The sequence below is a fragment of the Acomys minous genome (assembly GCF_964271855.1).
Source record: "Acomys minous genome assembly, chromosome: 7".
Lineage (NCBI taxonomy): Eukaryota > Metazoa > Chordata > Mammalia > Rodentia > Muridae > Acomys > Acomys minous.
In genome coordinates this window covers 41,596,912-41,623,808 of record NC_140488.1, presented here as the reverse complement: position 1 = coordinate 41,623,808, position 26,897 = coordinate 41,596,912, and the positions used below count along the sequence as shown (strand labels likewise).

Sequence of the window (26,897 nt, the reverse complement as noted above, 5' to 3'; positions counted from 1 at the left end):
TTGTTTTTAATAGTTGAATAGTATTCCATAGTGTATATGTACCACAGTTTCTTTATCCATTCTTCTACTGAGGGACACTTAGGCTGTTTCTATGTTCTGGCTATTATGAATAAGGCTGCTATGAACATGGTTGAGCAAATTTTCTTGTCATGTGCTGGACCATCTTCTGGGTATATTCCAAGGAGTGGAATAGCTGGGTCTTTAGGAAGCCCTATTCCCATTTTTCTGAGATAGCACCAGATAGATTTCCAAAGTGGTTGTACTAGTTTGCATTCCCACCAGCAATGAAGGAGTGTTCCTCTCTCCCCACATCCTCGCCAGCATGTGGTGTCGCTTGAATTTTTGATCTTAGCCATTCTGATGGGTGTAAGATGGAATCTCAGAGTTGTTTTGATTTGCATTTCCCTGATGATTAAGGAGGTTGAGCATTTCTTTAAGTGTTTCTCAGCCATTTGATATTCCTCTGTTGAGAATTCTGTTTAGTTCCAAGCCCCATTTCTCAATTGGGTTATTTGGTTTGGTGGTGTTTAATTTCTTGAGTTCTTTATATATTTTGGATATTAGACCTTTGTCAGATGTAGGGTTGGTGAAGATCTTTTCCCAGCTTGTAGGCTGTCGCTTTGTTCTCTTGACAGTGTCTCCTGCCTTACAGAAGCTTCTCAGCCTCATGAGGTCCCATTTATTAATTGCTGACATTAATGTCTGGGCTGTTGGTGTTCTGTTCAGGAAATTGTCTCCTGTGCCAATATGTTCCAGGCTCTTCCCCACTTTTTCTTCTAAGTGACTTAGTGTCTCTGGTTTTATGTTGTGGTCTTTAATCCACTTGGATTTGAGTTTTGTACAAGGTGACAAATATGGGTCCAGTTGCATTTTTTTACACATAGACATCCAGTTAGACTAGCACCATTTGTTGAAGATGCTATCCCTTTTCCATTGAATGGATTTGGCTTCTCTGTCGAAAATCAAGTGACCATATGTGTGTGGATTCATATGTGGGTCTTCTATTCCATTCCACTGATCAACCAGCCTGTTGCTGTGCCAGTACCATGCTGTTTTAATTACTATTGCTTTATAGTACAGTTTGAGATCGGGTATGGAGACTCCTCCGGAGCACCTTTTATTGTACAAGATTGTTTTAGCTATTCTGGGTTTTTTGTTTTTCCATACGAAGTTCAGAATTGAACTTTCAATGTCTTTAAAAAATTGTGTAGGTATTTTGATAGGGATTGCATTGAATCTGTAGATTGCTTTTGGTAGGATGGCCATTTTTATTATGTTAATTCTCCCGATCCATGAGCAAGGAAGATCATTCCATCTTCTCATGTCATCTTCAATCTCTTTCTTTAGAGTTTTGAAATTTTTTTCAAACAAGTCCTTCACTTGCTTAGTTAGAGTAACTCCTAAGTACTTTATATTGCTTGTGGCTAATGTGAAGGGTGTAGTTTTCCTAATTTCTTCCTCTGCAAGCTTGTCATTTGTGTATAGACTTTTTAATTATTTTAAAATTAATTTGTTATTTTTATGTGTATGAGTGTTCTGCCTGCATGTATATATGTGCACCACATGCATGCAATTCCAGTAGAATCCAGAAGGTGACTCCAGATCCTATAGAACAAGAAAGCTCTATGGAGTTGTGAGTTATCTGATGTGGTTCTGAGATTCAAACAAGGATCATCTGGAAGAGCAAGAAGTACTCTCATTGGTTGAGTCATCTCTCCACCCCATTTGATTTTGTAATGTATTTAAATATACATGTCTGAACTTCAAAATATTATTGAGGGAGTGTGAAATGGTTATGAAGCTTCATTTTATAAACACCTATTTTCTGTAATATTCTGTTGAACCCAGAAAAGTACATATACTTGGGCAGTCAGCACAACAATTAAGATGCTAATTGCATAACATGGCGATTGTTAATTGTGCTGCAGTAACACAGGAGGGTATTTCTGTAGCAAGCTGCTTTTAATTTGCCTCCTCAGTCAGCCTGTCCTCCTTCTTTTCCTTCCCTCCCATGAAATGAATAATGTGCTAATCTGCCATCCTAGCAGCTTGCTTTTCCTAGATTTTGTATAAATGAAATCAAGCAGTCCAGCTTCTTTCACTCAACATAGTTATTTTGTAATGCATAAATTCATCCCAATATGTCTTTGATATAACGTATATGTAAGTCTCCTTATACATCATAAATTGATATAGATTGGGGATAAAGATTCTGAGGGAAAATATTTAACATGTCGTTTGCACTATTCTTGATGTAGAGTTGATGATACATGGTTGATAACATGTGATATCATCACTTTCTGATCTGCAGCCTATTCTCATTTAATAGCGGCCTTGGTTTGAGGGGCAAAGGGATATTTTCCTTAACCATTTGCTTTCTTACTGAGCAACTGTGAGCAAGTTCTTTCATGTCACTTTTCTTTACCTTATTTATCTTAAAGGAAGGATGGATGCTGGTGCTTTGTGTGAACAGTAAATTAAAACTTCATGTATAAATAATTTTACATGGGACAAAACGCACAATAGATACTCAAAAAAGATTTCTTTTAATTTAAAAACAAGTTTTTTTTCTCTTGTTTAAAATTATTTCATTTTTTCTTTACATCTTGATCATAGCCCCCTTTCTCCTGTCCTCCAGTCCAACCCTCCCACCTTCTCCTCCCTTTCCCTCCTCCCGTCTCCTCAGAAAAGGGAGACTCCTTGCCCCTGTACTAACCCACTTCCCAAGTTGGGAACAGGACCAAATGTGGCCTTTTCCACTGAGTCCAGACTAAGCAGTCCAGTTAGGGGAATATGATCCAAATTTTTTGTACTTAAAAAAGTGTTGTCTTTAAGTTTAATTGTAATATTATAGTGCCATCTGGTGACCATATAGAGTGATTACATTATCTTCATTTATAATACAATTATACAATATTTAAACCCATAATATGTTCTGGGATAACAGTGTAAGGAGCAAAATGAAGGCTGTATTTCAGAGTTGTTTTTCTTGGTGAGGCATCCATTTAAATAAGAAGACATAGCTTAAGGGAACTAAGAACTATTTCCTAGCCGGCCCTAGGATGAGCAGATGGCAGATTAAGTGTAGAAACAAATACATTGAAGACTCCACATCCATCTGACTCTGAAGATTTAGGAAGTAAGTTGCTGCTTTCCCTTGTTGTGAGACTTTCCTCTGCACAGCTTTGGTCTTGAGTGTAGCTCCAGGGTGGTTTCAATAGTATGTAACCCCAATTAGCACCTAAAAAGAGAAGGCCCTTCACAATTCTACCAATCACCAGCCACCTACTGAAACAACTGCACCGTCAGAGTGCAGCTGAAGGCAAGCTTTTCCGGTCTCAGGCTCACTGAACTCTGGCCCCTAATTAAGAACTTAAAAAGGGATGATTTGGGTTAGGACTGAAATCATGAGATTCACCCTTGGGCTACAGCTCCATAGAGCACACACCACACTTGGGCTACAGCTCCATAGAGCACACACCACACATGCTTTCAGTAGCTCTGAAGCATGTCTTTTTAAAAATATATTTTATTAATTTATTCATATTACATCTCAATTGTTATCCCCTCTCTTGTATCCTCCCATTCCTCTCTCCCTCCCATTTTCCCCTTACTCCCTTCCCCTATGACTGTGACTGAGGGGGACCTCCTCCCCCTGTATATGCTCATAGAGTATCAAGTCTCTTATTGGTAACCTGCTATCCTTCCTCTCTGAAGCATGTCTTATAGAAGACCATGCTTGTCATTCCTCTGGCACCAGAAACCAGTCAAGACAGCTCAATGTAATGAATATGAATTTTATTGGGCTTTTGTTGGTGTAAGGCAATGTGGCAAAGGCACTGTAACAGTTACAAATACTGCAAAATGTGAAAGAAAATGAATAAGCTCAGAGGGAGAGAGATACAAAATGTATTTTTAAATGAACGCGTGCAGAACTACACTAAGCGCTACACTATGTTTATTTTTCATCATTGCAGAAGCACTGAAATGGTGGGGGTGAGGCTTGGGGGTAAGATTCAAAAGAACTTCATGGAGGAGGTGGAATTTATGCTGGGCCTTGAAAAAGGGCAGAATACTGATAGATGAGAGTGAAGAGTACTAGAACATATAATGACTGATTCACAAGGAAATTTTGTAGGCATACTGAAAAACAAACCCCTGGCGAGTGGAGCTTCCCTTCAGAGGGAAAAGCCTGATGGGTCTGGGTGGGAGCCAGACTCTCAAGTTCCCATATAGAGTTTTTAGTACCAATGATATTAGGAAGCACAGGGAAGTGGGCTTGTATTAAATGTAGCAGCAGCAAGAGGTTTCACATTGTAGTCAGGGACCCCAAACTGGCTGTCCTATTACTAAACAGATTCTTGCATCGTTTTGGTGTGCATGATACATCACTAGTCTTTACTCTGGCCCACTGACTGGTAGTTCGTGAGCGCTGACATGCGCATGTGTGAGTGTAGGTGTGTGTGTGGATGGGTGGGGGACCAAAGATTTGTCTCCCACTGCAGCTTCTTCCACGTTTCCCTCTCATGGCACACAGCTGGCTTCCACATTGCTGAAGCTCAATCCCTTCTCACTGTCTCAGCCTCATTGAACTCCAGCTCTTAAGCACCTAGGAAGCTTCCTCAACATGAAGGCAAAACACTGTGGGGGAGTGACTTGATTTAGGGCAGAACCACATTTTCCAGAGACGGTGGTGGTGGTGGTGGTGGTGGAGGTGGTGGTGGTGGTAAGAACTGGGACTGTTAAAGTCAGCTCTGGCTACCGGTGAAGTGTTGCTGGTAAATCTGTATAGTGTCAGTCAGGAGCTGAGATGTCAGGCTAGACCAGCTTGGCCCTGATCACCTGTCCTTCTTCCTCAACATACCCTACAGGGAAGATATATTGGGTGGGTGGAAACAGCAGACACATGTAAGATGTCCAGCTTCTTGGTATTATTCCAGTTGAATCTCACCCCCGAAAGCCCTAAGGATCTTTTCTCAGCAAACATGTATGATCTCCAGATGGGACTGTCACCTCCCCTGTTCAGCTGCTGGAGGTATATAGGTTACGTAGCTACTGATGCTACTTGGATCGGGAGGTATGGGAAATATCAGAAAAGAGGAAACATTAATAAATGTGGAGTTTCAATAAATGTGAATCTTAGTAACGACTTGGTGCCTGACAATAAAAAAGATGGAAAACTGTCAGGATTCTCTGATACTGAACATTTACAGCTCAGTGAGATCATCGCTAGAGATCACTTTGAAGCTGATGTGGCCTTGCTTCACTTTGGCAGTGGGACCACCCTTCTTACGCAGGTACAGAGATTTCAGATCACGGCAGTCGCTGGGGTCAGCATCCAGAGTAACCTGCCCCAGGAATTGATCACAGAATTTTCTGCTATTCCAGACCTGAAGAGACAAATCAAGGAAGTGAGGATCAACAGCAAACTTTTAAATTGATGGATCTAGTGACATCTAGAATGTTCATCAAGAGACATTTTTATCTTTTCCTGATAACCCTTCGATTGAGAAGATAACATTCCAAACAATATAAAGTAAAGCAATGGATCACCTTTTATTTGTGCATTTGTTAAACAGAGGCAGCTAGTCAGAAGTAGTAAGTCAGAAATACTGCCAGACTGAAGTCTCCCATACTATCCTAGCAGTATAGGAGTTAACAAGAACTAGCAAATACTTTCTTTCATGGGATTTTTTTAGTACCTGTGTTCACAAGTGTACTCGCAAGTAAATGGTATTCTGGCCATGGGATGTACAGTTCAGAGCTTTAAGGTAGAGATGAATAACGAAGTGAGTGTTTTTGTTTAATGAGGAGTTGTCCTGAGTACAAACCAAGTAAGTAATAAATAGCCTTTGCTCTGCACCCTAAAAATGTGAGATACCTGGGAGAATCTAATATGTGGTAGAGAACAAAAACTCCCTAAGATCCCTTGTTCGGTCGTACCTGGATGATAATAGGAATGTCAGTGGTCCTTCTGTAGAAAATGGCCTGGGTGTCAAAAACGGCATGCACAGTATTCTTCTGGACAGGGGAACGGACTTCTTCCTTTCCACATTTGATGACCAGATATGGATTTACAGCTGGAACAAAGGGACAATAGGTTTTGTTTTTGTTTTTAGCACAGTGATTAAAGTTTTCTTCATAGAGAGGCAAGAAGCTATAATTTCACAAAGTCCAATCCGGACATTTCCACTTATCAGGCGCACTATAAATGATGCAGAACTCAGTGTCTGATCACATTCCTTCCCTTTCCCACGTATCATATAGGAAAAGAAAAGTGGCCACTACATAGACAGTGCCCAACAAAGTTCACATTCCATTCTCTACCAGGGTAAAGACAACCTCTGGCCTGAAAATACCAATGGAGGTAGTCATTGCTGATACTGTTTTCCAGCTATATTCGCAGTAACTAACATAGAAGTGTGCTTCCATGGGCAGCCCTGCAGGTCTTACGTTCATTGGCATACTTCTTCTCCAGGCCCTCAGCACTGTGAACAGTGATCTGGGTAACAACCTTTGGATAGCCACGTGCCAGGTTCCAGCAAGACATCTTGGGCATGTCCAATGTCAGTTCCCTAGAACATTAAAGAAAAAAAAGGTATCACCTCGATGAAGTGGACCTGCTTAAATAGACTTCATTGTTCAACCATGTAAGAAGCTGGGTGTCCTAAACCACTCCTCCCCAAATGTGGCTTATATTTTTATGAGGGTTTATAGGATTGACACTTAAAGGCTGGAGTAAAGCATAGCTTAGGCTACCCGGCACTGAGAACAAGACATAGGAGCAATGAAGAATTTCAGCAACTCAAGACAAAATAGAACCAAGCAGAGAACTGAAGATAAAATACAAGGGGCAGAGCTTAGGAGACAGGCCCCTTTCCCTTAGATGCCACATCACAATTCTAAATCTCAGATCTCCACTGGAGAATTTCCCATAGCTCCACTCTGAGAAAGATTTTGACCACTTCCATTTCAATTAGTGAGGTCTCAAGCGAACATATTGTCTCATCGAGTATGTGCATAGAGGAATATGGGGGAGAGGTTTAGGATCAGAAGAAAGGAAGAGAACAAGGGATGGAAGAGCATCACGATAAAACTGAACCTGAGCTGAACGGGCACTTCAGAGAAGATCCTCAGAAGGAACTCGCTGGTGCGGCCGTGCTGGAACATGGTTGGAACAAGCACATAGCTGCCTTTCTTCAGGTACTTGCTCAGGAACACAGTACGGGTGTCAATATAGGTGGAAGTCCCAGCACGCTCCTGAATATACAGGTGGTGAAGGCGGAACCTGCGGTTCAGCTCCACCTAGAAGCAGAGAACATGGAGCATTCCATTCTATGAAAAATCAGAACTTTTTCTATTAGAAGGTCCCACTTCTGCTGTCTTCTTTAGCCCTTCATTTATTCTCCCAACTCTCAAACCAACTTAGACTCTGCACGCTCTTATTATGTCTTCTCCAAATGCTATTCTTACCTTGAAGAGTTCAAAACCAATGATGTAATTGTCAGGTCTTCCCATTCGGCGGTAAGTGCGTATGTCCTTCTGCTGCAGTGACATGATGACCTTATGGCCATCCTCAGGCACAGTGAAGATGTACTAAGGGAAAGGGGCGGTCAAAAAGATTAATTAGCACTTGCATTTAAGATAATCTATCTAACCCGAGTTTAGGGGAATAAAATTCTATAATGGGAAGCAGAGTCTCAGGTTAATATCTGGGCTCTCCTATTGACCAGACAATGGCATAACAGAGAATTAATTTGCTACTAAGTAAAAAGCCATTATACTTGATTCTCTCTATGGCACTCAGCATGTACTGAAAACTCCATTTTTAGGGCTTTGGTGTCAAAGCAGTTAAGTTTTAATATGTATGTTTCGGATAAGTTATTCACTTCTTCCTGTTACTATACCCTTATGTTTAAAGCTATATACAGAAGCATTCCAGAATTCATAAAGACAGAAAGCATTTGTGTTCTATTCAACCAGACTTTGCCACCAACACAGCCATGGGGATAGATTCATAAAGCCAACCCAGACATGTGAGCATCCCAAGCAAGGGCACTAAAGGGTGATCTCATGTGTACACATATAGAGAAGCCATTCCCCAAGTTTGGTACTGTTGTGTGGTACCTGAAACGTTTGGGAGTGACATAGGTACAGTAACAATAATGAACACTTTTTAGAGACAGTTAAGATGAAAAAAGTAAAGAAAATTACAAGTAAACTAGTTTTATAAGCCTTAGTTTTCTCCAAAATGCTAGATCCCATGTAGGAAGAAGAGATATGTTCATGGACAGTGAGGCATCAACACAGCCAGAGTTATATCTGGGATGCTTTAACACATCTTCATACAGGTTACTATAAATTCAGACTAGGGATGCTTGTGAGGGTCTTGTTGTTGTTTTCTTGCAGTGTGCCTGGCCAGACCACCTATAATAAGATTGTCATGGTAAATAGACTGAAGAAGAAACTGACAGGGCAGTGATTTAAATCCTGAGGAAAAAATGACCTCATTCCCAAAGAGAAACAGCAAGTTATAATGATGGGTTTCAGAAGCGCAACCTATATGAAAAGGAATAAAAATATGATGTGTGTTGCAAGAGAACAATTGGGTAGCAAAGACAAATGAAGAAGGACCGAGAAAGCATCTGGTAGCAGATCCTCTCTCTGCTATGTGAGATCATTACCAGAGAGCAGGAGTTACAAGCTGTAGCATTCAAAACAGGAGAGAGACAGCTGGAGAAACTAACTCAGATTTGAAAATGTTGCCAAGGTAAGTCTCTGCAAGGAGACGTTGTCTTTTGGGTCTTAAGAGCATTTAAGTCAATCACTTGGGATTGTGGCTGAGGAATATTATGCAACAGATTCAAATACCTGATATTAAATCAATATTCCAGAGAGAACCAAAGAGAGATCTGATTCTTACTGGCTGGAGAGCTTAGAGGCAAAGGGCAATAACTGATTCTAACCTGAGGATTTTGCAGAAAGGTATCACGGTTGTTATAGCAACCTCCTGAACGGTTCATCAGAGGGTCATCATCCACAGTCCAACATCCCACCACTGATTCCAACTCCTTGCGGCCAAAAATAGGGTTGTTCACATTGCGGCAGACATTTAGCTTGTGAAAGCTGTGGCAAAAATCTTCCAGACTCATCCTAAATGGAAGGAACGGGGGTGGGGGGAATTGAAAATGGTACTTAGAATGTATTTCTAGTAAGAGACCCAAATTCCTTGTTTCAGAAAGACTTCTCACCAAAATTCTCCATCATCAGACATAATGAGCCCCAGGTTCTTGCGATCTGTTACAGTCAGTTGCTGCCACTCTTCAGAACTAAAAGAAAAAAAGAATAAAAAGATAAGTCATTATTCCTGTCAGGTTGTCAAAAGAAGAGACTGCAGGAGGACTAGGCCTGCTGGGTTTTATCTCTGGCTGGGTTGCAGACCACAATCCTTACTAAAGCTCAGAGATGTCTCTGTTATCTGCTAGCAATCTAGAGGGCTAGGTTTGGGAGAACTATGGAGCATTGAAGGTGTAGCATTGAAAGTGAAATTTTTCTCACATTTCACTCCAGGGGCCGCTCCATTCCTGTCTTCCCAGTGGGTTCCTCAGGCGAACCATATACAGCTTCTCAGTCCTGAAGACTTCTACAAGTCTTTCTCCAAGGCGGAGCTTGCGAATGTCAGTCAGGGTATAGGTGTAACCCTTCAGTAGACCCCAGTCTGTTTCAACTTCTTGTTCCTCCTGGCTGGGAGACTGAAATCCAAGAGAAATACATTAAGGGCATAGGATTTGGGAGAGCCAAGTTTTGGATCCTCTTCTAGCTTGGTTGGTTCATCCCAGCATCATTGAATCAAGTTCTCCCTAGGCAGATAAAAATTTTGATCCTGATAGCCAATGTATCACAAAGTAAGAGAAAGAGAGAAAATAAGGTAATACCACAACTTTGTTTAAAAATTCTGTTTCCAAATAATCCCTGTCCTATATTAATCTAAACTGTGATATGGTAGATTAATTCTTTGAGGGAACAGTCATAACTTCAATAGCCAGGAGCCAAGATAATAGTAATAATTTAGCAGAAGTTATTTACACCGCCTTTGATGGTGCCTCAGCTCTCTATGGATTTTAAAATAACAACAATAATGCTCCCCAGTCTTCAAGCCAGGGCTCCGTGAATATGTTAGATTTCTGAGTTCCATTGTTGGCTCTTTTTGTGGATCTCTGGGTTAAGTACAATGTTCCCTGCTAAACTTTGTCATCCTCTGTGCCAGACATGAGGATAAAGTGGTTGTTTGGGGGTGAACACACACCTCAATGGAGCAACAAATGAGACCTCCTTTGGTGAATGTTTTGTACAATTCTTTGAACAGTTTGTACTTCTCCTCAACAAGGTCAGTGTATCTTCCTTTCTGCATGTCAACAATTTCAGCCAATGTGCCCGTGAAGTCCATGATGATATCAGTAATGGTCAATCCATCCAAAGCCTCATAGCAGCCCAGCATCCTGGAAGCAAGTACACAGAGTTATCGCAGGGAAAGTAGTTATCTGGGTCCAGGGCATCATCTCCCCCGGAATTAAAACAATTCCTGCTCAGCCTTTACCAGCTGGCTTTTCTCTGGATATGAACTGGGAAATACTCTGAGATTACAATTAAAATTGTCTAGGCTTAGGTTATATTGATAAATGCTAGTCCATGTAGAAACTACTTCCTATAGGCAGATGACAGACATGGCTAAAAGGAGATGAGAATTCCACGTGAACTTCAGATTAACAATTTGAAAGGTTACATAGGAGGCCTAGGAGTTAACACAAACCAGGGCAGCTGATTCCTATGTCATCTATAAATTCTGAGAGCCAGGCCCAAGGCTAAAGAAATGTCTTTAATCTTGCTGAGATGCAGCCCAATTTTAACTGTGGGCTTAAGTGGAGAGGGAATGAGCACCCAAAGGCAAATATAATCTTTCCTTCTTAATGTATCATGACCACAGACTAGTCAAGCCCCTCCTTACTTTGCATAAGCTTTTTCCAGTAGAGCATTCCAAAACTCATTCATGGAGGTGGAGAATGAGAAGACCAGATCTCCATTGATGGTGGGCAGCAAGTCATCAATCACCACCTCAGTCCATTCCCCAAAATGCCAGAAACGGAAGCGAAATATTCCAGCATACTTTTCTGGCTTTCGAGGATCCCATTCCTGTTCCTTATGGTTGGGAATTGTCTGGAAAGGTAAGACCATTTAGCCAAGTGTTATTCATAACACTACGTCCAGATAGATATACTTTGGTGAAGTCCTAGGGAAACCATACAGCAAACGGAAGCTTTCCAAATGTACTGGCTTTGAAACTATGCTAGAAAAGCCTAGGGTGTGGCATCTTATCCTCAACTTCTGTTTCCATAGGTCGGTTTTGATGTATGTGATCTTACATTCCTGCCATTGCTGCTCCAAACATAAAGAATACTGGAGAGACGTTGGAGGGGGTTCTCATAGATAATCAATAAACTAGAGGACAGACTATCCACATAGATTGATGGTCAAAGGTTTAAACACATGAGCAAGACATTTAAAGGTAATATGAGGACTGGAGAGATGGCTCCCTGATTGACAGCATTTACTCTTTTATCGTCAGTACTGGAGCTTGGATCACAGCATCCAAATAAGAAGTCGGGTGTCCCTGCAAATGTCTGTGACCCCAGATCCTCAGATGGGAGAGACAGGAGGATTGTGGGAATATGATGGCTTCCAGATTAGTGGAGAAAACATGAGTTCTGATTCAGGGATATACCCTGCCTCAACATGAATAGGTCAAGAGAGCAAGATGAAGACACCAAATGCCCTCTTCTAGCCTCCATGCATGCACATAGGATGCACCCACAAATATACCTGCACATATACTCACACAAATAAGTAATAAAATAAATAAAATTTAAATTTAAATTTGAGACCAATGAAACTACAATGCTTACTCTGGTTTGCCCTGTCTAGAGTTTCATTTATATTTGCTTTACTCATGTCATTAATAAAATCACATTTTTGGAATTCTATATTTTATAACAATTGCACATAAATATCCTCAATTGGTTTGTATGAGGAAAATTCTTATTGTCCTGAATCAAATGTTCTTTGTTGTTTTGAATTTTATCTGAATATTAAAGAAATTTTTGTGCTATTAGTAGTTTAGTAGAACCTTTTCAAGGATCCATTTCTGTCTTTCTCACATTTTCTGTCATGCATGTATGTGTTAATGACATCCTAGCTCCTACTGGCTTCATAACAAGTTAATATAAAAAACACAATATGAAGAAATATTGAGTCAAAACACTACAAATGGCAACAAAAGAGCAACTAGTTCAGCAAAATGTCAATGTTAGAATCTAGTGTATATGGGTTTTCACTGCAAAACTCAGCTTGTCTTTATTTGTGAAAATTCTTACAACAGAAATAAGTCACCCTACTTCTGGCTTTGGGAAACAGAATGATCTAAACAAACAAACAAAAAAAGCTACGAGCTGATTTTCTGTCAAGTTATTCAAGAAGAAAATGGAAATAGACTAAGATCCCACAGAAAAGGTACTACCTTTGTCCAGTGTAACTCCTGAACAGCCAAACAAGAAAATGCAGGGATCATTGACTTGTTCCCCAGTCTTCCCTGGATCAGCTGGTGGTGGGTGATGTTGCCCACAATCAGATGGGGGTCATCAGCAATGTCCTGAGAAAACAGGAATTGGTTATGCAGGAGTCAGGGAAGAGTTTTTCGAGGGTTACTAGAAGCTGAGCTAAGTCTGTGTAGGGGAGATAGGGTTAAGTGAGGCTAGGATGTTGATAGATGGGAAGTTTGGAAAGATTTGTAGCTAAACATACACAGAGGGGGGGAGGGAGGGAAGGGAAGAGAGAGCACGTGCACAAGCTCAGCTCAAGAGAGAGCACTTGCTCACGGGGTGGGGGAGAGCAAGCGCAGTGAATAAGCTATGAGCTGTATCAGGAATGAGTGAAGAAATGGAAGGAGAGAGTAGAATGAGATAGGACAGCATGTGCGGCTGGAAGGCCTTTGTCTTTGGGCTTTGGAGGCACTTTCACCACAGCAGTGAACACTGGAAGGTTAGAACAAAGAATTTTCATGCTGCATTCTGATCTCACATTTTTGTCAGGATGACACTTCCTGCTTGGAAGGGCGATTACCTTTAAGAGACAAGGTCTGATAGAGGTGAACATTAATGCATCTGCCTCTCTAGGAAAATGAGTTAAGAGACCATACAGGAAGCCCTAAGCAAAGCCAACAGCAGTTTCCATGACAACCAGCTTTCCCAACCCCCACCTTTGTATGAATAAAAACGATAGCATTAATAGCAGGTGTTAATAGGCCAGTCACAGGAATATTTCAACAGACACTCTCCCCACAGTGTATTTTCCAACAGCATCTGGTCAGAGAGTGGTGGCAGCATTTGCTAGGGGAATAAATACATGTGTATTTTTACACCAGTATATCATTAGCTGGTCATTCCCACCGTGAGTAGGAATAATGGAAGCCAAATAATATAACTACAACAAAAAGTACTGAAAACAAAATGGAGCTACTTTCAAAGTATATTCAGGGCCTAGAGAGAAAGAATCCTCAAAGTTCACCTGATAATGGAATGGATGCCAGAGTGAGTGGCCAGGCTAGAAACAATGAGGCATAGCCAATAGAGAGGCAGGCAGGAGCCAAGGACTAGCACTATACAGGACATCATATAATTGCAGACATAATGTGACTCAGAATGTTAGCACTCGCAGAGTTCAAAGATATCAAATCCTAATTAAGTATTGATAAATGGGAAGAGTTTCATCAAAGTGGGTGTTGGTCCATATACTGACATTCTGCATGCCCTGTTGAAATAAGTCCCGGTACAAATGAAAAGAAAATGGAGGTAGACCCCCTTTAAAATTATTAAATAGAAACAACTATATTTTTCTGGTACACAATGTCTATTTTTTCCAATCGATCTACTTCTCCTTGATGAAGGCTCTGGTCTACAGAATGAAGCATTCTATATATCTGTTAAAAGCCAAAATAGCTCTAGAAAAGAAACAGCCATTCTGGCCTGTTTCCACATCCAAACTGAAGAGGTGGCTTTGTCAGCTTTGCATTTGCTGGCCTTTTTTGTTTAAGATGCATTTCTGGTGTTTTATCACTGCCTTTTATCTTGGGAGACTACTCCTATCTTACTAAATTGTTTCTGGGTTGTCAGCTGTTTTTTCTTTTCAGTTACTGAGCAGAGCACAGAGCAGGTGTGTTGTATGAGTCAGACCCTGATGCATCTCTCCTCTGTTTCTCTGATTTTCCTAACACGAAATTAAGAAGCATTATCGTTCCTCCCTTGATCGGACATTGTCACTTTATTTGGAGCAAGATGTGAAGTTACACCCTAAAATCCTAAATACAGATGAAACATAGGATTCCTTCCTAGCATAGACAGCAGCCAAGTAAGTACTGAGTGAATATAAAAAGTGGGTTTATATATTTTAAGGCAAATTAGTTGCCAGTTTTATGTAGAGTAACTAGTGGTTGGAGTGACGTTGCAATGCTTTTAATTTAGAGAAGCAGGAGTCTACACCTAGTCAATACTTTCAATGTGTGAACTTCTACTCACATAAGGGAGCAAAAAGACACATGAAAAGATTCAAAATGAAGAACTGGGTGATTAGTATCCTCTTTGTATGAATTGGATATAGTTATTAGCAACAGCATGCTTTACAACGTTCTATTGCCTATTCAAAATTTCACATAGAATACCTAACAGTTGGTTTTAAAACACAGTGACAGGCATAGGCTGTCAAAAGCAGGAGGAACTTTGGAGATGATCTAGCCAACGTCTTATTTTGCAGCAGAAGAAACAGAGTGATCAGATAAACACAGCTACCCTGAGTCTCTGGTTAGCTAACTAATCACTAGGACATCTAGGTCTAAAGCCTTTGATTCTTAATACAAGCATAATATTAAAGAAGGGACCTCAAAGCTTCGGCTGGCCCATCCATCCTCTCTAAGCTTGTCAATTGTCCTGTGTAAGGGAATAATATTGCCCCCATAGATATCCATCCCAATATTGTATACTCTTTGCTTGACACTCCATTTTTTTTTTTGCAAGATTTTCTCAGCTTCTAGTTTTAGGGAAAATCACCAATAGTCATTTATTTCCAGAATTCAGGTCCTTAAGTATAAATCAGTCTTGTGCTACATACAAGCCCACTGTGTGGACGACATAAAGCAAGGCTTACTAAAAGCCGTATTTTGTACCTCTTATTTGAAGCATTAAAAGAGTAGAAAACAGCCAACGAGTTAGAATAGATAAGAAGAATGAGCCAATGCAAATCTAACAGTCCTAAGAACTTTCCAGCAATAGCTCCAAAATAATGAAATGGCTCTTAAGTGACTTTTACTAATATTAGGACACACTGGATGTCTTCCTGTTAAAGTTAAAGAAGGAAAGTCGTAGATACTTTTCTGTAACTCCAGGCTGAGATGCAGAGCATAGATATGACATTTCAGTCTGAGCCATGCTGGCATAGTAGGAACGGAGTTCAATGAGAGGTCACAGCCGCTCACATATCCATAATATCAGGGGGACATGAGAGTAGTGAGGAGATGTAGGAGATGCTGTGTTCCTAATGGCTCCAGATGTGCTGGCACAGATGAAGTCATTCTTGAACTGAGCTCTTTGGCAAAGCAAAAGAGTTCCTTAGGTAGAGTGTACATAATACTAAGAAACTGAACATAAGAAAAGCTGGAGAGTTCCCCAAATACTATCATCCCAAGATAAATGTTCTGTAAAAGAAAATACATCTTTTCTAGGAAATATACTCTCTTGGCCGAGCCTTGAGGGACATCTCAATTATTCTCACCTCATACTTATTCCCAGAAATCTCTGGTGGAATGAGATGTACAATTATGAGATCTGTAGCCCTGCAAAGGTCACACGCTCTTCGCAACAATCACATGCAGACCTTTAGCACGTGTTTATTCAGGGAACACTTGAAGGCAGAAAGCACTGAGATTCAGGGTAAAACATAAGGAACCACAGTAATATATGTATATTCCTTATATAACCAGCATCCAGAAGAGTGGAAGCAATTTCAAAAGCACTGTGTGCAGTTGAATGGGGGAGGGGGGAGGTAGGTAGGCATATGGCCAGCCCTTCAATAGGGCCTTTATGATTAATCATTCCCAGAAGGATTAGGGGCTAATTGACATAAAACTTCCATTGAGGACGTGAGATCTGTGTGAGCTAGCCCAAGTAGCCATTCTCCCATCCTTGGAAAACTGAATCATCTCCAGATATAGGTAGGCCTGGGCTCACAGACTGTCATATGCTCTCTCAAGGATCCAGCTTCACCTGCTGGGACTGTCCATTTCTATGTGAGCACTGTGTCACCAGTACCACATTCTCTTCCATCCAATGAGAACTTACTACGGAACCTAAGCATAAAAGCTCAATTTCAGAGGGGCGGTGGTGGCACATGCCTTTAATCACAGCACTCAGGGAGGCAGAGGCAGGTAGCTCTCTGACTTTGAGGCCAACTCACTTTGCAGAGTGAGTTTGGGGAAAGCCAAGGCTACACAGAGAGATCCTGTCTCAAAAAACAAAGAGTCAAATCCAACTTCCAGTCTAAACAACCAAATCATCTGAACCAAACCTTCAGACTCTGGTATGACACTCCAGCTATAGACACAAAACTTCTTTAGTGGGAAGAATTTGTGTATCTGTTTAATGGAACACTTCAGGCAGTAGGAAGGAGCAATGTCATACACGCTATAACATGGATGACCTTTGAAAAGATGCTAAGTGAAAGAATCTATATAACTTTAAGATTACATTTTAATGGGAAAGTCCACAATAAGAAAGTCTGGATAGAATTAAAGTAGATTGGTAGTAGCTGGTGAGAAAGGGCTAACCTCACTGGGAATAAAAGTGGCTATCTTTTATTTTTGTTTTTCTCATTTTTAAGCCTCTAATATAATAATATTATTTATTCCTTCCCTGTCCTCCCTCCAATCCTCCTACATATCCATCCCTACACTGCTTCAAATTCCTGGCCTATTTTTTCACTTATTGTTATTTAATGCATATATATCATTTAATGCATATATACATATATGTGTACATACATATATATTGCTAAATATAACATTTTCAGTCTTTATAATGTTGCTCATATGTATGTTTTCAATTCTCCCTGAGGAAAGCTACTTCTCTCATTCCCAAGTTTCATCAGTTGCCTATAGTTATTTGTGTAGGGCTGAGACCTCATGGGCTTTCCCCTGTTCAGTTTGGCAAAACAGGTTTCTTAATGGATTGATGCAGCTATTGCTATACCACTGGATAATAGTAGCATTGGCACAACTCTGTGAATCTACCAAAAATGGTCACAAAAATGTACACTTCAAACAAGTAAATTTTGTGTCCTATAAATTGTACTTTCAATAGAAATGAAAGTTATTTGAAATACAGAATTTAAAATTAATATAGGACTTGGACAAAGGATACAAGTCTATCCGACTCTATCTGTGGAAACAATAGAAAACACTTTAGACCCACTTTCTGTGGAAAGACACGGTGTCTGGAGACCAGAGGAAATCTATGAGCCATCGAAGTCCAAATTACTAAAGCAAGGTTTCTGTTCACCAGTAGATGGAAATTCTATTAGCACAAAGAAGTATCACTTCTACTGTTATTCCCTCACTTGCTATGCTTTACACAAGCATGAATATTCGTCTGGGTATGATTTTCTTCATAAGTTTTCCCTTGCCATTCTTATGACCATAATTTTTAACCTGGAACTTCTTCACCTTCCCGTTCCACCGAGACATTGCAGCAAAATGGCCCCTGGGTAGAGTACTCCATGAAGGAATACACACATTGGTAGTCAATACAGAACTTAGAAGTTGACAATGGGAGTTGACAGAAGATCTTGCGCAGAAGCCCTTTCTTCTTCCACAGCTGGCTGTGCAAATTCTCATGAGGCTTTGTTTCATGTAAGGCGGGGATTAGATGTGTCTGACTCTGGGACTCTATTGTAGGTGGATATGAGTCAGTCAGGAAAAAAGCCAGAGTGGTTGGAGACAACTGGAGAAAAGATTTCTGTGGGAATTTGGCACACAAATTCAGCCGAATTTTTTTACCTGCAGATTCATAACTACACTGAAACTTCATGGAACTTACTTCTCATAACTTATTACTACAATCTGGGTTCTCGGGAGCAAAGGAAAGATAAAGAGCATATGGAAAATACTAGTGTATCCAAAAAGCTAGGAGAAAAGTTGGGGCCACTGGATCACTGTAAAGAAGCAGGGTTTTGTATGGAGTGTATGGATAGTTAATCTGCCACCAGCTAATTTAAGACATCTTTTACATTTCTGTGTATCTACTGCTTCTTTAAACCAAGCCAGTGCCAGGCATAGTTAAACATATATAATTCCAGTCCTTGAGGTGGCTGAAACAGCAGGATTTTGAGCATAAAGCTACGTAGGGCTACATTCTTCTTGGATGTCTAGTATCTTCATCAATATGAAAGGTATTAGTATTGCTTTGTTTCTACGTGTGTGTGTGTGTGTGTGTGTGTGTGTGTGTGTGTGTGTTATGAGCACAAGTATGGCCTGCATGTGGAGGTCAGATGACAACTTGTGGGAATTGCTTCTCTCCTTCCATCATGTGGTTCTAGGGACCAATCTCAGGTCTACAAGCTTCCTGTAAAAGATTCCTCTTACCTGATTGATCATGTTGCAGACTCCTGCTATTTTACTTGGGGATGTACATTGTGGGTTTTTGAGACACAGGGTTTCATTGCATAGCCCTGGCTCTCCTGGAACTTGATCTGTAGACCAGGCTGGCCTCAAAGTCTGAAACTTGCCTGCCTCTGCCTCCCAAGTGCTGAGATTAATGGCAAGTGTCATCACACCCGGCTCCCTAGTATTATTTTTTAAGTCAGGAAAGTGAATTACACAAAACAAAATAACATACCTACCTTTCTAAGCCATGGTTAGTAATGATGACGTGAAATAATATATAAAGAACTCCAACACATAATCCAATCCATACTATACGTATCATAAATGCAATTCCTTTTGCCCCTCCCCTTGTTTTCATTCTCCACCCCTCCATACACAGACACGTTCCTTACCATCGAAACTAACTCTAGAAGCAGTATAGTTTGCCTTAGAGGGAAAAAGTAGACTGTTATCACTAATTATTAAATTTTCCCCTCCCTGTGAATCCATCTAGGATTAAATCTACAGAATTCGGATGAAGACAAAGTACAAAGAACTGAGCCAAGACAGAGGGGAGAAGATGTATCTAAAGACACGCCGGTGGAGGAAGCGCTTTCTATTTGGTTCACATCTGGGAAATGGCTTCATGTTGTCTTCCAACTTTGCCGCCCACCAGATATCTTTCCATCTCCTCTAGAACTGCACCTTCCATCAATCATTCTCTCTCTTGCATCTTCAAACTCCTCTTTACTGTCTATACTCCTTAGCCTGCAACTATGCTCAAGTCTGTCCCACATTTAAAAGATACCCACCCAATAGACCTCTCTCAATTCCCTGCTTCCCTTTTAGCTACATTGGTTTCCGTAAGTCTCTTTTCTATGATACTTGAAAACGGGGATTTGTCTCAGCACAGTCGATTACACAGCAGTTGTAGAATAGTGTTTTGTTAGTTAAATGTGCACTCTAAGACATCATTGTTTAAGAAAAGAAACCTGTTTCTAATGAAAGTGAATATATGTAACATTCACTTTACTAAGTTTCTTCCTTACTTCCCTTTACTTTGAAAACAAGTAGAAATGTTCATATCTGAAAGGATCTTTCTTCAAGTATCATAGAAAAGAGACTTATGGAAACCAATGAAACTTGGCACCACCTGGTGGCAATGTGCATGAACTAAAGTAACTTAGAATTCCATTTAAACATTTAATTGGTGGAAATTACAACAATAACGCGATTGTTGATTCCTTCAAGGCAAACACTGGGTTGGTGACTAAGGTAGATCACAATCACACATAAAAAGAATTTCCTTACAAAGGGAGTCTTCAGGTCCAAGAACTTGCACTTTATGGTATCTTCCACCTTAGGCACTTTATGATGGCCCACATACCTGATCATTGGGAAGGTTCTCCAATAGATTTTCCTTCTGTCCAGTTGTACCCTCTTGATAAAGCAAGGTTGCTAATTATTTTCCAGACTGTATCACTTTATCTTATTACATACTGGCCTCTAGGTCATATCGAGCTTATGAAAAGGTGCTGAAGTCTGCCGTGAGACACAGCACATAGGTGTTCCACTGAAACTCATCAAAACTATTAGTAGTTAACATTAACGGGTCTTAAAAACTGCAGCTATATGTGAATCCCATTAGCTACAACTGGAATGACACCGGGGATGATATCCAATAAACAGATCATAAGTCCCCTCCCCGTGAGCAAGCTCCATATTTTTCACACAGAAATCATTTCACTGATGCTCATTGTCTAAGATATTGGCCTCATTGATCTGAGATTACCTTTTAGATAGTATGACAGGCAGCTAACTACAGAGACAAGAGAATACTTCCTTTCTAGATTGCAATATTTACTCAAATAAAATTCTAAAAAGAATAAGCATAGTATACACCTTTTTGTTGTAATTATTTTTATATGACTAATTGACTAAACATTTAGTCTCTTCAAGCTAAAGCCTATTTTGAAACTGTTTTGGTGTGAGCTGACAGATATGTCAATTTTTCTGTGTTAGTCATTTTAAATTGTGCAGGCATATGAAAACGTAATCCACATGTATGGATATATATATAACATATATATGTTTTATTTGTTAATCATAACTCAACAAAGAGAAAGACAGAGTCAGAGAAAGAAAGAAAGAAAGAAAGAAATGGAAGGAAGAAAGAAATGGAAGGAAGACTGGCTTCCACATTTTTCTAAACAGTAGGTCAATGTAAGTGAAATAGTGGCTTCTGTGTAGTTTTGATTCAAAGGGAGAGAAAGGAGATAGAAAATTACAACATAAATGAGAGGTACCTGAGGACGTTTCCACACAACCTTTCCTGGAAGCAGGCGGTTGAAAAACAGAGAGTCATTCTCCGGCAGGAAGGTAGGGTCACAGAAAAGGCGACCATCTTTGATGCATTCCTGCTTCAGTTCTTGGTACTTCTGGTTCTTGAAGAGCTTCAGTTGAGGACCCATATTTTCCAACAATATCTAGAATGACAAACACTGTCACTTTGGTCTTTTGAGGATTACCTAAAATTCCACAAACGGCAGTTGTTGCAGTGGCTTCCTCCCAGAGCCTTCAGACTGAGGAAAAGTCACTATGTTCAAGAAAAGAAGAGTCAAAATTCAGGTAAATATTGGGTCCTGGGCGAGCACCTAACCATTTTAGGACCTCCGTTTGTTTATCTGCCAAATGGGACAAAATGCACTTTAACGGTCTCATTGGGAAATAGGTAACAGATGTGAAGACTGCCAACTACGCATAAATCATTATAATGTAAAGGTAATTTTCCATTCATACTGATATGGAACAGCTCAGAAAAGTACATTTTAAAATTTGATGATAAAAGAGAAAAAAATCACTTTCCCATGTTCAGAACAAGTCACTGCCCTGGAGCACTGCATGCATAGTGCATAGGAGGAAAAGAGCCCCTTTCGATCCTAACAAGTCCTTTTACACCACTGCTTTCATTTTATCATTTAAAGAGCTTATGTGTTTTACTATTAGCCAAGAAAGCTAATATAAAAAACAGAGCTCAGCAGATGGCCTCCAAACACACATAAAAAGATAGAAAGATTATATGATAGTTTTTCCCTTCAAAGTGTACAATCATTTGCAGACTTCAAAATCAAAAGGCAGACTCTGAAATTCAATTACACTAATTTGACAGACTATAAGTTTTTAATCCCATAGCAATATAATACAATGTTGCTTCCTTTTCTTTGAAAAAAATTAAAGAAAATGCCACATAGCTAAACAAAATTAATATAGTGGTTTCACACAAAGTCTGTCAGACTGCCTTACACTCAAATATCCTGAACAATCGGTTTGTGTGAGGATGATTTAAAAGGCAAATTTGATTTTACATAACTTTGTAGTGATAATAGATCTTTCGATGTCACTTCTTGATTCATGAGGATAGATTTGTAATGAACCAAATGATTTTCCTCTGACACTTAGTAGTAAATGAAAAAAGGTGTTGTGAAAATTTTATGGTGTCAGCAACATTAAACTTTTATTCCTGTGACTTTATGAGCTCAGGACAATTAAAACCAAAAACCTATGGTTCAGAATCAAAAAATGAACTGGATGAAAATTTCAAAAACAACAACAACAAAAGCAAACGCCCAAATTGGCTACATTAACACTGTGTGTGTGTATGTGTGTGCATCTATGTGTGTCACACACACATATAGTGTTAATAGCCATGTGTGTGCGTGTTTTTATGTATAGGAGCATATGGGAGCATACACCATGATTTCTACCTCCCATCTTTCTCTTAGAAGCACTGAGACTTCCCCACGTATACTATTGCTACAGTCAATTTCCTGTGCATCCTGGGGATTTAAATTTAGCCCCTCTTGCTTTCACAGCAAGTTTGTTACTCACTAAGCCATCTCCCAGTCCCTATTGTGGCAAGTTACTATTTTCTAAAAGTAGTAATAATACTAGTCTATTAGGTCCTCACATGTCCTTTAGTATCGTGGTGCATGGCCTCATGATGAAAGTTTCCCCACTTGAAAACCATAAACTTTTAAATCTAATTTTTCAATGTTATTTTATGACAAGGCTATTTGCCAGATACGCATAACGAACATGCCCTTTCTCTTAATTTAAACATTAAGAGACTGAACATAACCACAATTTTTCCATAGCCTTATTTATCGTCAATTTTTTGTTTTCAATTTAAGGATTGTGGAAACACTGCAAAACACCAACGTGTTTTCTGCTAACCAGATTGAAGCCGGCTCCCGTGGTTTAGATATTAGTGTATTTCATTGTATTTGAAAGCATGGGTGGCATCAGTAATAATTCGCAGTTAAGCATCAGGGCCAACCTGAGTGTTTGCCCAGACTCCTTTTCAGAGCTTATTACAAATGGACTCCAATTTTCATGTGTGTTCAAAGTTACAGAAAACATTCCCGAGTTTCTTGCTTTCCCTAGAAGGTTTGGTGGATTGCCAGAGGCTGGGGGCTGGAAATATGGGACAGTCTGAGGCAATTAGGACATTTAGTTTGCCAGAACCTCCTAGTGCCTGAACATTCTGGATAAATGGGTATTTCCTGCCTAGGAAAGCCATGTGCTCTCACAAAGTCTCCTTTGCTAATCAGATAAAAAGTAAAGTTCACAAAATCGTGCAAGAGGAATTTGTTACAAAGAGACCCTGTCTAAACACAGAAGCAGCATCAATTCAACAAAATTGGGTTTGAGTTAGAGACACAAAATAGGGCTGGCAAGATGACTCATGGGGAAGGGCACTTGCTGCCAAGCCTGATGACCTGAGTTCAATTCCCCAAGAACCACATGAACTGGTTTCCACAAGTTGTCTTTATAAGGACGCGCGCGCGCGCGCGCGCGCGCGCACACACACACACGAAACAGAAACCAAACCAATAATAAACCATACTGTGATCCAGATAGGGTTACTTCAGAGTCATAACATACAGCTGATATTGGTGGGTCAAATCTTGACAGAATAAATACCTTTTGCATGAAGATGCTTGCATTATAAAGACATATAGAGAATTATGTATTTGAACTCTCATTAGGGGACAATTGTAGTCCCAAGTCCTGCTGGACTTACACAATAGGACTGACCCCCCATTGCTGACTAGGTAACAAGACAACTGTATTCCTGCTGCTCTGTGACCTTGATCTTTTTGTGCTTCAGAGTTTTTTGGTTTGGTTTGGTTTGGTTTTTTTAACCATGAGTCTAGAGGCATGTATCCTTCGCCTTTAGTCTATAGCTGTAATTACTGAAATGGTTAATATAAACCAATTTTGAACAAAGGAAATGTGCCATGTGCTTGCAAGATATGTGTTAAAACCTTGTCAGTGCTAGGCACCTTTTTCAGCATCTCATCATTGTACAGGAAATATTTGTTGAACAGAAAAATGTCTGAAGTAGAAAATCAATCTTTGTGCAACAAATACTTTGAAATGCTCCTTGTCGAATTTCAGCTTGCCTGTGCTTCCTTTGCAGCAGCCATGATCTGAAAGGCACAACCTGTGCCCTATTACTCTACGGAAGCTGGTAAGACTAATTCAAGCCTCAGTCTGTGACATGCCAGACCTGGTGTGTGAGTTTCCAATATCCCACACTTCGTCTTTTGGTCACAGAAACTTTTAGAGAAAATATATATATATTTTTTTTTTTTAGTTCAAATGAAGAAATCCCCCAAAGTAAATCTGATGCCCAGCTTTGAGGCATTCTGCCTCAAGGATTTATTGCCATGATGGATATTGAAAACGTTTTTTATTTTCATGGTTTAATGATCATGGTAGAATCCAAACCCTTTACAGCCAAGGGCTCATTCAGTAGCTCTCAGTAAATGTGGAAACCCAGAAATGTATAAGCTGGCATTATAATGAACAACTTTCTCTGTTGGAGCAGAGGTGTATGGAGACAGAATGCTTCTTGATTACTGTTCCACTACACCAGATGGTGATATAGAGGCGAAAGTCACTAAATTAAAGATCACACATTAGGAAAGATGATAGACAATGATAAAAGCCAGGGCTTTTAATATAACCCTCTCATCTCTAGATATCCTTTTGAGTATGAACAATTCTGAAGAGCAATTGTGTGACCTGAGAGGAAGTGGCAACTGTGCCTAGCTAGAACAAACTGAAGGTTTACCATTGAGGTAATAGCCTTAGGCAGAATGTTGGAATCCAGAGCCACTGCTGAAAGAGGGAAGGTGAGGAACGCTGTCAACCAAGACAATGGATAGGGGCAGGCTCAGTGTGTGGCAAGTTGAAAACTTCCAGGGGAAAATGGAGGGAGCCTGCCACGTGGAGCTCAAGGCTGCAGCTAGGAGAAAGAGCTTTAGATGCACACTGGACTTGAAGGCAGGCAGATTCTTAGAGGGAAATCATTTTCTTCTTTAACTGTGGATCAGCCTTACGACAGACACCAAATTAATTCTAAAGCAAAATTGACCCCCCCCCAAAAAAAATCAAAAACAAAAACAAAAACAAAAACACAAACAGAAAAACCACCTCAGATCTGTGATCACAAATTACTCTGGATTCAAGTTGAGTAGGTGAGGGAGGCAGGACACTTGAGGGGCATAGGGCAAGAAGATATGGCTCTGATGGTACTGTACCTGGCTAATTTCTCCCCTTCGTTCTGCAAAAATAGAGGTAAAGCAAAAAAAAAAAAAAAAAAAGTGGGGTGGAGGTGGGCAACTGAGCATAGGAGACCTAACTCTGCCCTACTCTAGATACAATCTTATCCCTACTACTGGGGTTGACGGGGAGATTCATTAGGCTTTAATGGGAAAAGTAAACACTCAGCACGCACATGCTACAGAGAAGTGTTTTCCATTTCTGCACAAGTAGAACCTTATCTTACATCTGCGGTCACATATCTGCCAAGGAACTTCGATGTGGTTGTTGACATTCAAGGTTTTGGCTAAATTTCAGGGATCTGAAAGAGGCCTTAAAAGTTCCTTAATCCACTCTCTGGTTTTCCATAGGATATATTTATTCTGTCCAGAGAGAAGACTGTGTTGAAAGAGAGAAAAATCACACAATTTACAGCGTTGAAAAAGGATAGCAAGAAGTAAAAGATATATCAAAATTATTAAAAGAACACATATAGTCAGGAGATTCATGAACATGTGCCCAATGCCACCACTTGTAGTAGATAACACCCTTTGCCCTCAGTTTCTCCATAGGCACAACAGGAATATGATGACTGTCCTGCTTACCTCAGGGTGTTATTGGGAAGAGCTAATAAAAGTAAGTATGTGAGTGTACTTTTCGATTGTTAAGAATAAGTTAACATATAGCTGTTGTAATTAGGAAACGTTTGATTTTAGCAAATCAAATATCACATCTTAGTAGAAACAGAGGAAATATGATCACATGCTTAATATAAGACACACATTGACATTTAAAGACCTATATAAAATGGCCCCTCAGCCATTCTTTACTCCGTATCCCCCTCCTATTTTTGGCTGATTTGCTCTCTTGGCTGACTAAGCTTATCCTAAAGTCTAATTTTACAGTCCTTTGAGACTCTAATTCTGATTTTATTTTATTTTTTCTAATTCTGGTTTTAATAAAAAGTTTTTCTGGAAGGACTCTTAGAAATCAGTTAGTACAACTTCTTTCTTTTGCTGTAAAGTGAAGAGACTTTACCAGGGTTACATTGCAACAGAGTTGGCACTAAAACAAGAACCTACCAACTCTTCCACTAAGATTATATTTTGAAATAAGAAAGAACTGTGATAGGAAGGGCAACATGAAGACACAAAACTACAAGCAAGACACTTCTTTTGAACATTTTCATTGTCTTCTTTTTGCAAGAATGCACTTAGAAGTCTTGTTTTTTAATTTTAAGCTGTCAGAAGGTGATATGATTTCAAATCAAGGCTAATCAAAGAAACTGTTTTGGGGTCACAAAGAGGCTGTTTTCTGCTTTTAATTTAGGAGCTGAAAAGTTTCAAGGATATAGAAAGTCTGCTTTTTAACCTATTCCTGACCATGTAAGTATTCAAGCTGTTCGTGGACCACTGAAAACTCTAACAATGAATAAAGAATGCTGTTCAAATTCAAAGTATTCACACACACACACACACACACACACACACACACACACACTTGTGCACACTCGTGCACAGGAATGCATATGCAAACACGCAAGTGCATGTGC

General features: G+C 39.9%; 1 protein-coding gene across 2 annotated transcripts in view; it reads right to left on the bottom strand.

Moving 5' to 3' along the window:
* Nucleotides 1-3,781: 3,781 nt before the first annotated feature.
* The window catches only part of CAPN6 (calpain 6), a 38,967-nt gene continuing 15,851 nt past the window's right edge, over nt 3,782-26,897 (bottom strand). For both annotated transcript variants that reach the window (XM_084789584.1, XM_084789583.1), the window contains exons 2-13: nt 21,043-21,222; nt 12,572-12,703; nt 11,006-11,214; nt 10,307-10,499; nt 9,559-9,752; nt 9,252-9,329; nt 8,967-9,153; nt 7,474-7,596; nt 7,103-7,305; nt 6,454-6,575; nt 5,944-6,080; nt 3,782-5,390 (exon numbers count right to left, since the gene is read on the bottom strand). In XM_084789584.1, coding sequence (XP_084645710.1) covers nt 5,208-5,390; nt 5,944-6,080; nt 6,454-6,575; nt 7,103-7,305; nt 7,474-7,596; nt 8,967-9,153; nt 9,252-9,329; nt 9,559-9,752; nt 10,307-10,499; nt 11,006-11,214; nt 12,572-12,703; nt 21,043-21,207 — 1,926 coding nt within the window. In that variant the 5' untranslated portion in view covers nt 21,208-21,222 and the 3' untranslated portion in view covers nt 3,782-5,207. The remainder of the gene's footprint in view (nt 5,391-5,943; nt 6,081-6,453; nt 6,576-7,102; nt 7,306-7,473; nt 7,597-8,966; nt 9,154-9,251; nt 9,330-9,558; nt 9,753-10,306; nt 10,500-11,005; nt 11,215-12,571; nt 12,704-21,042; nt 21,223-26,897) is intronic.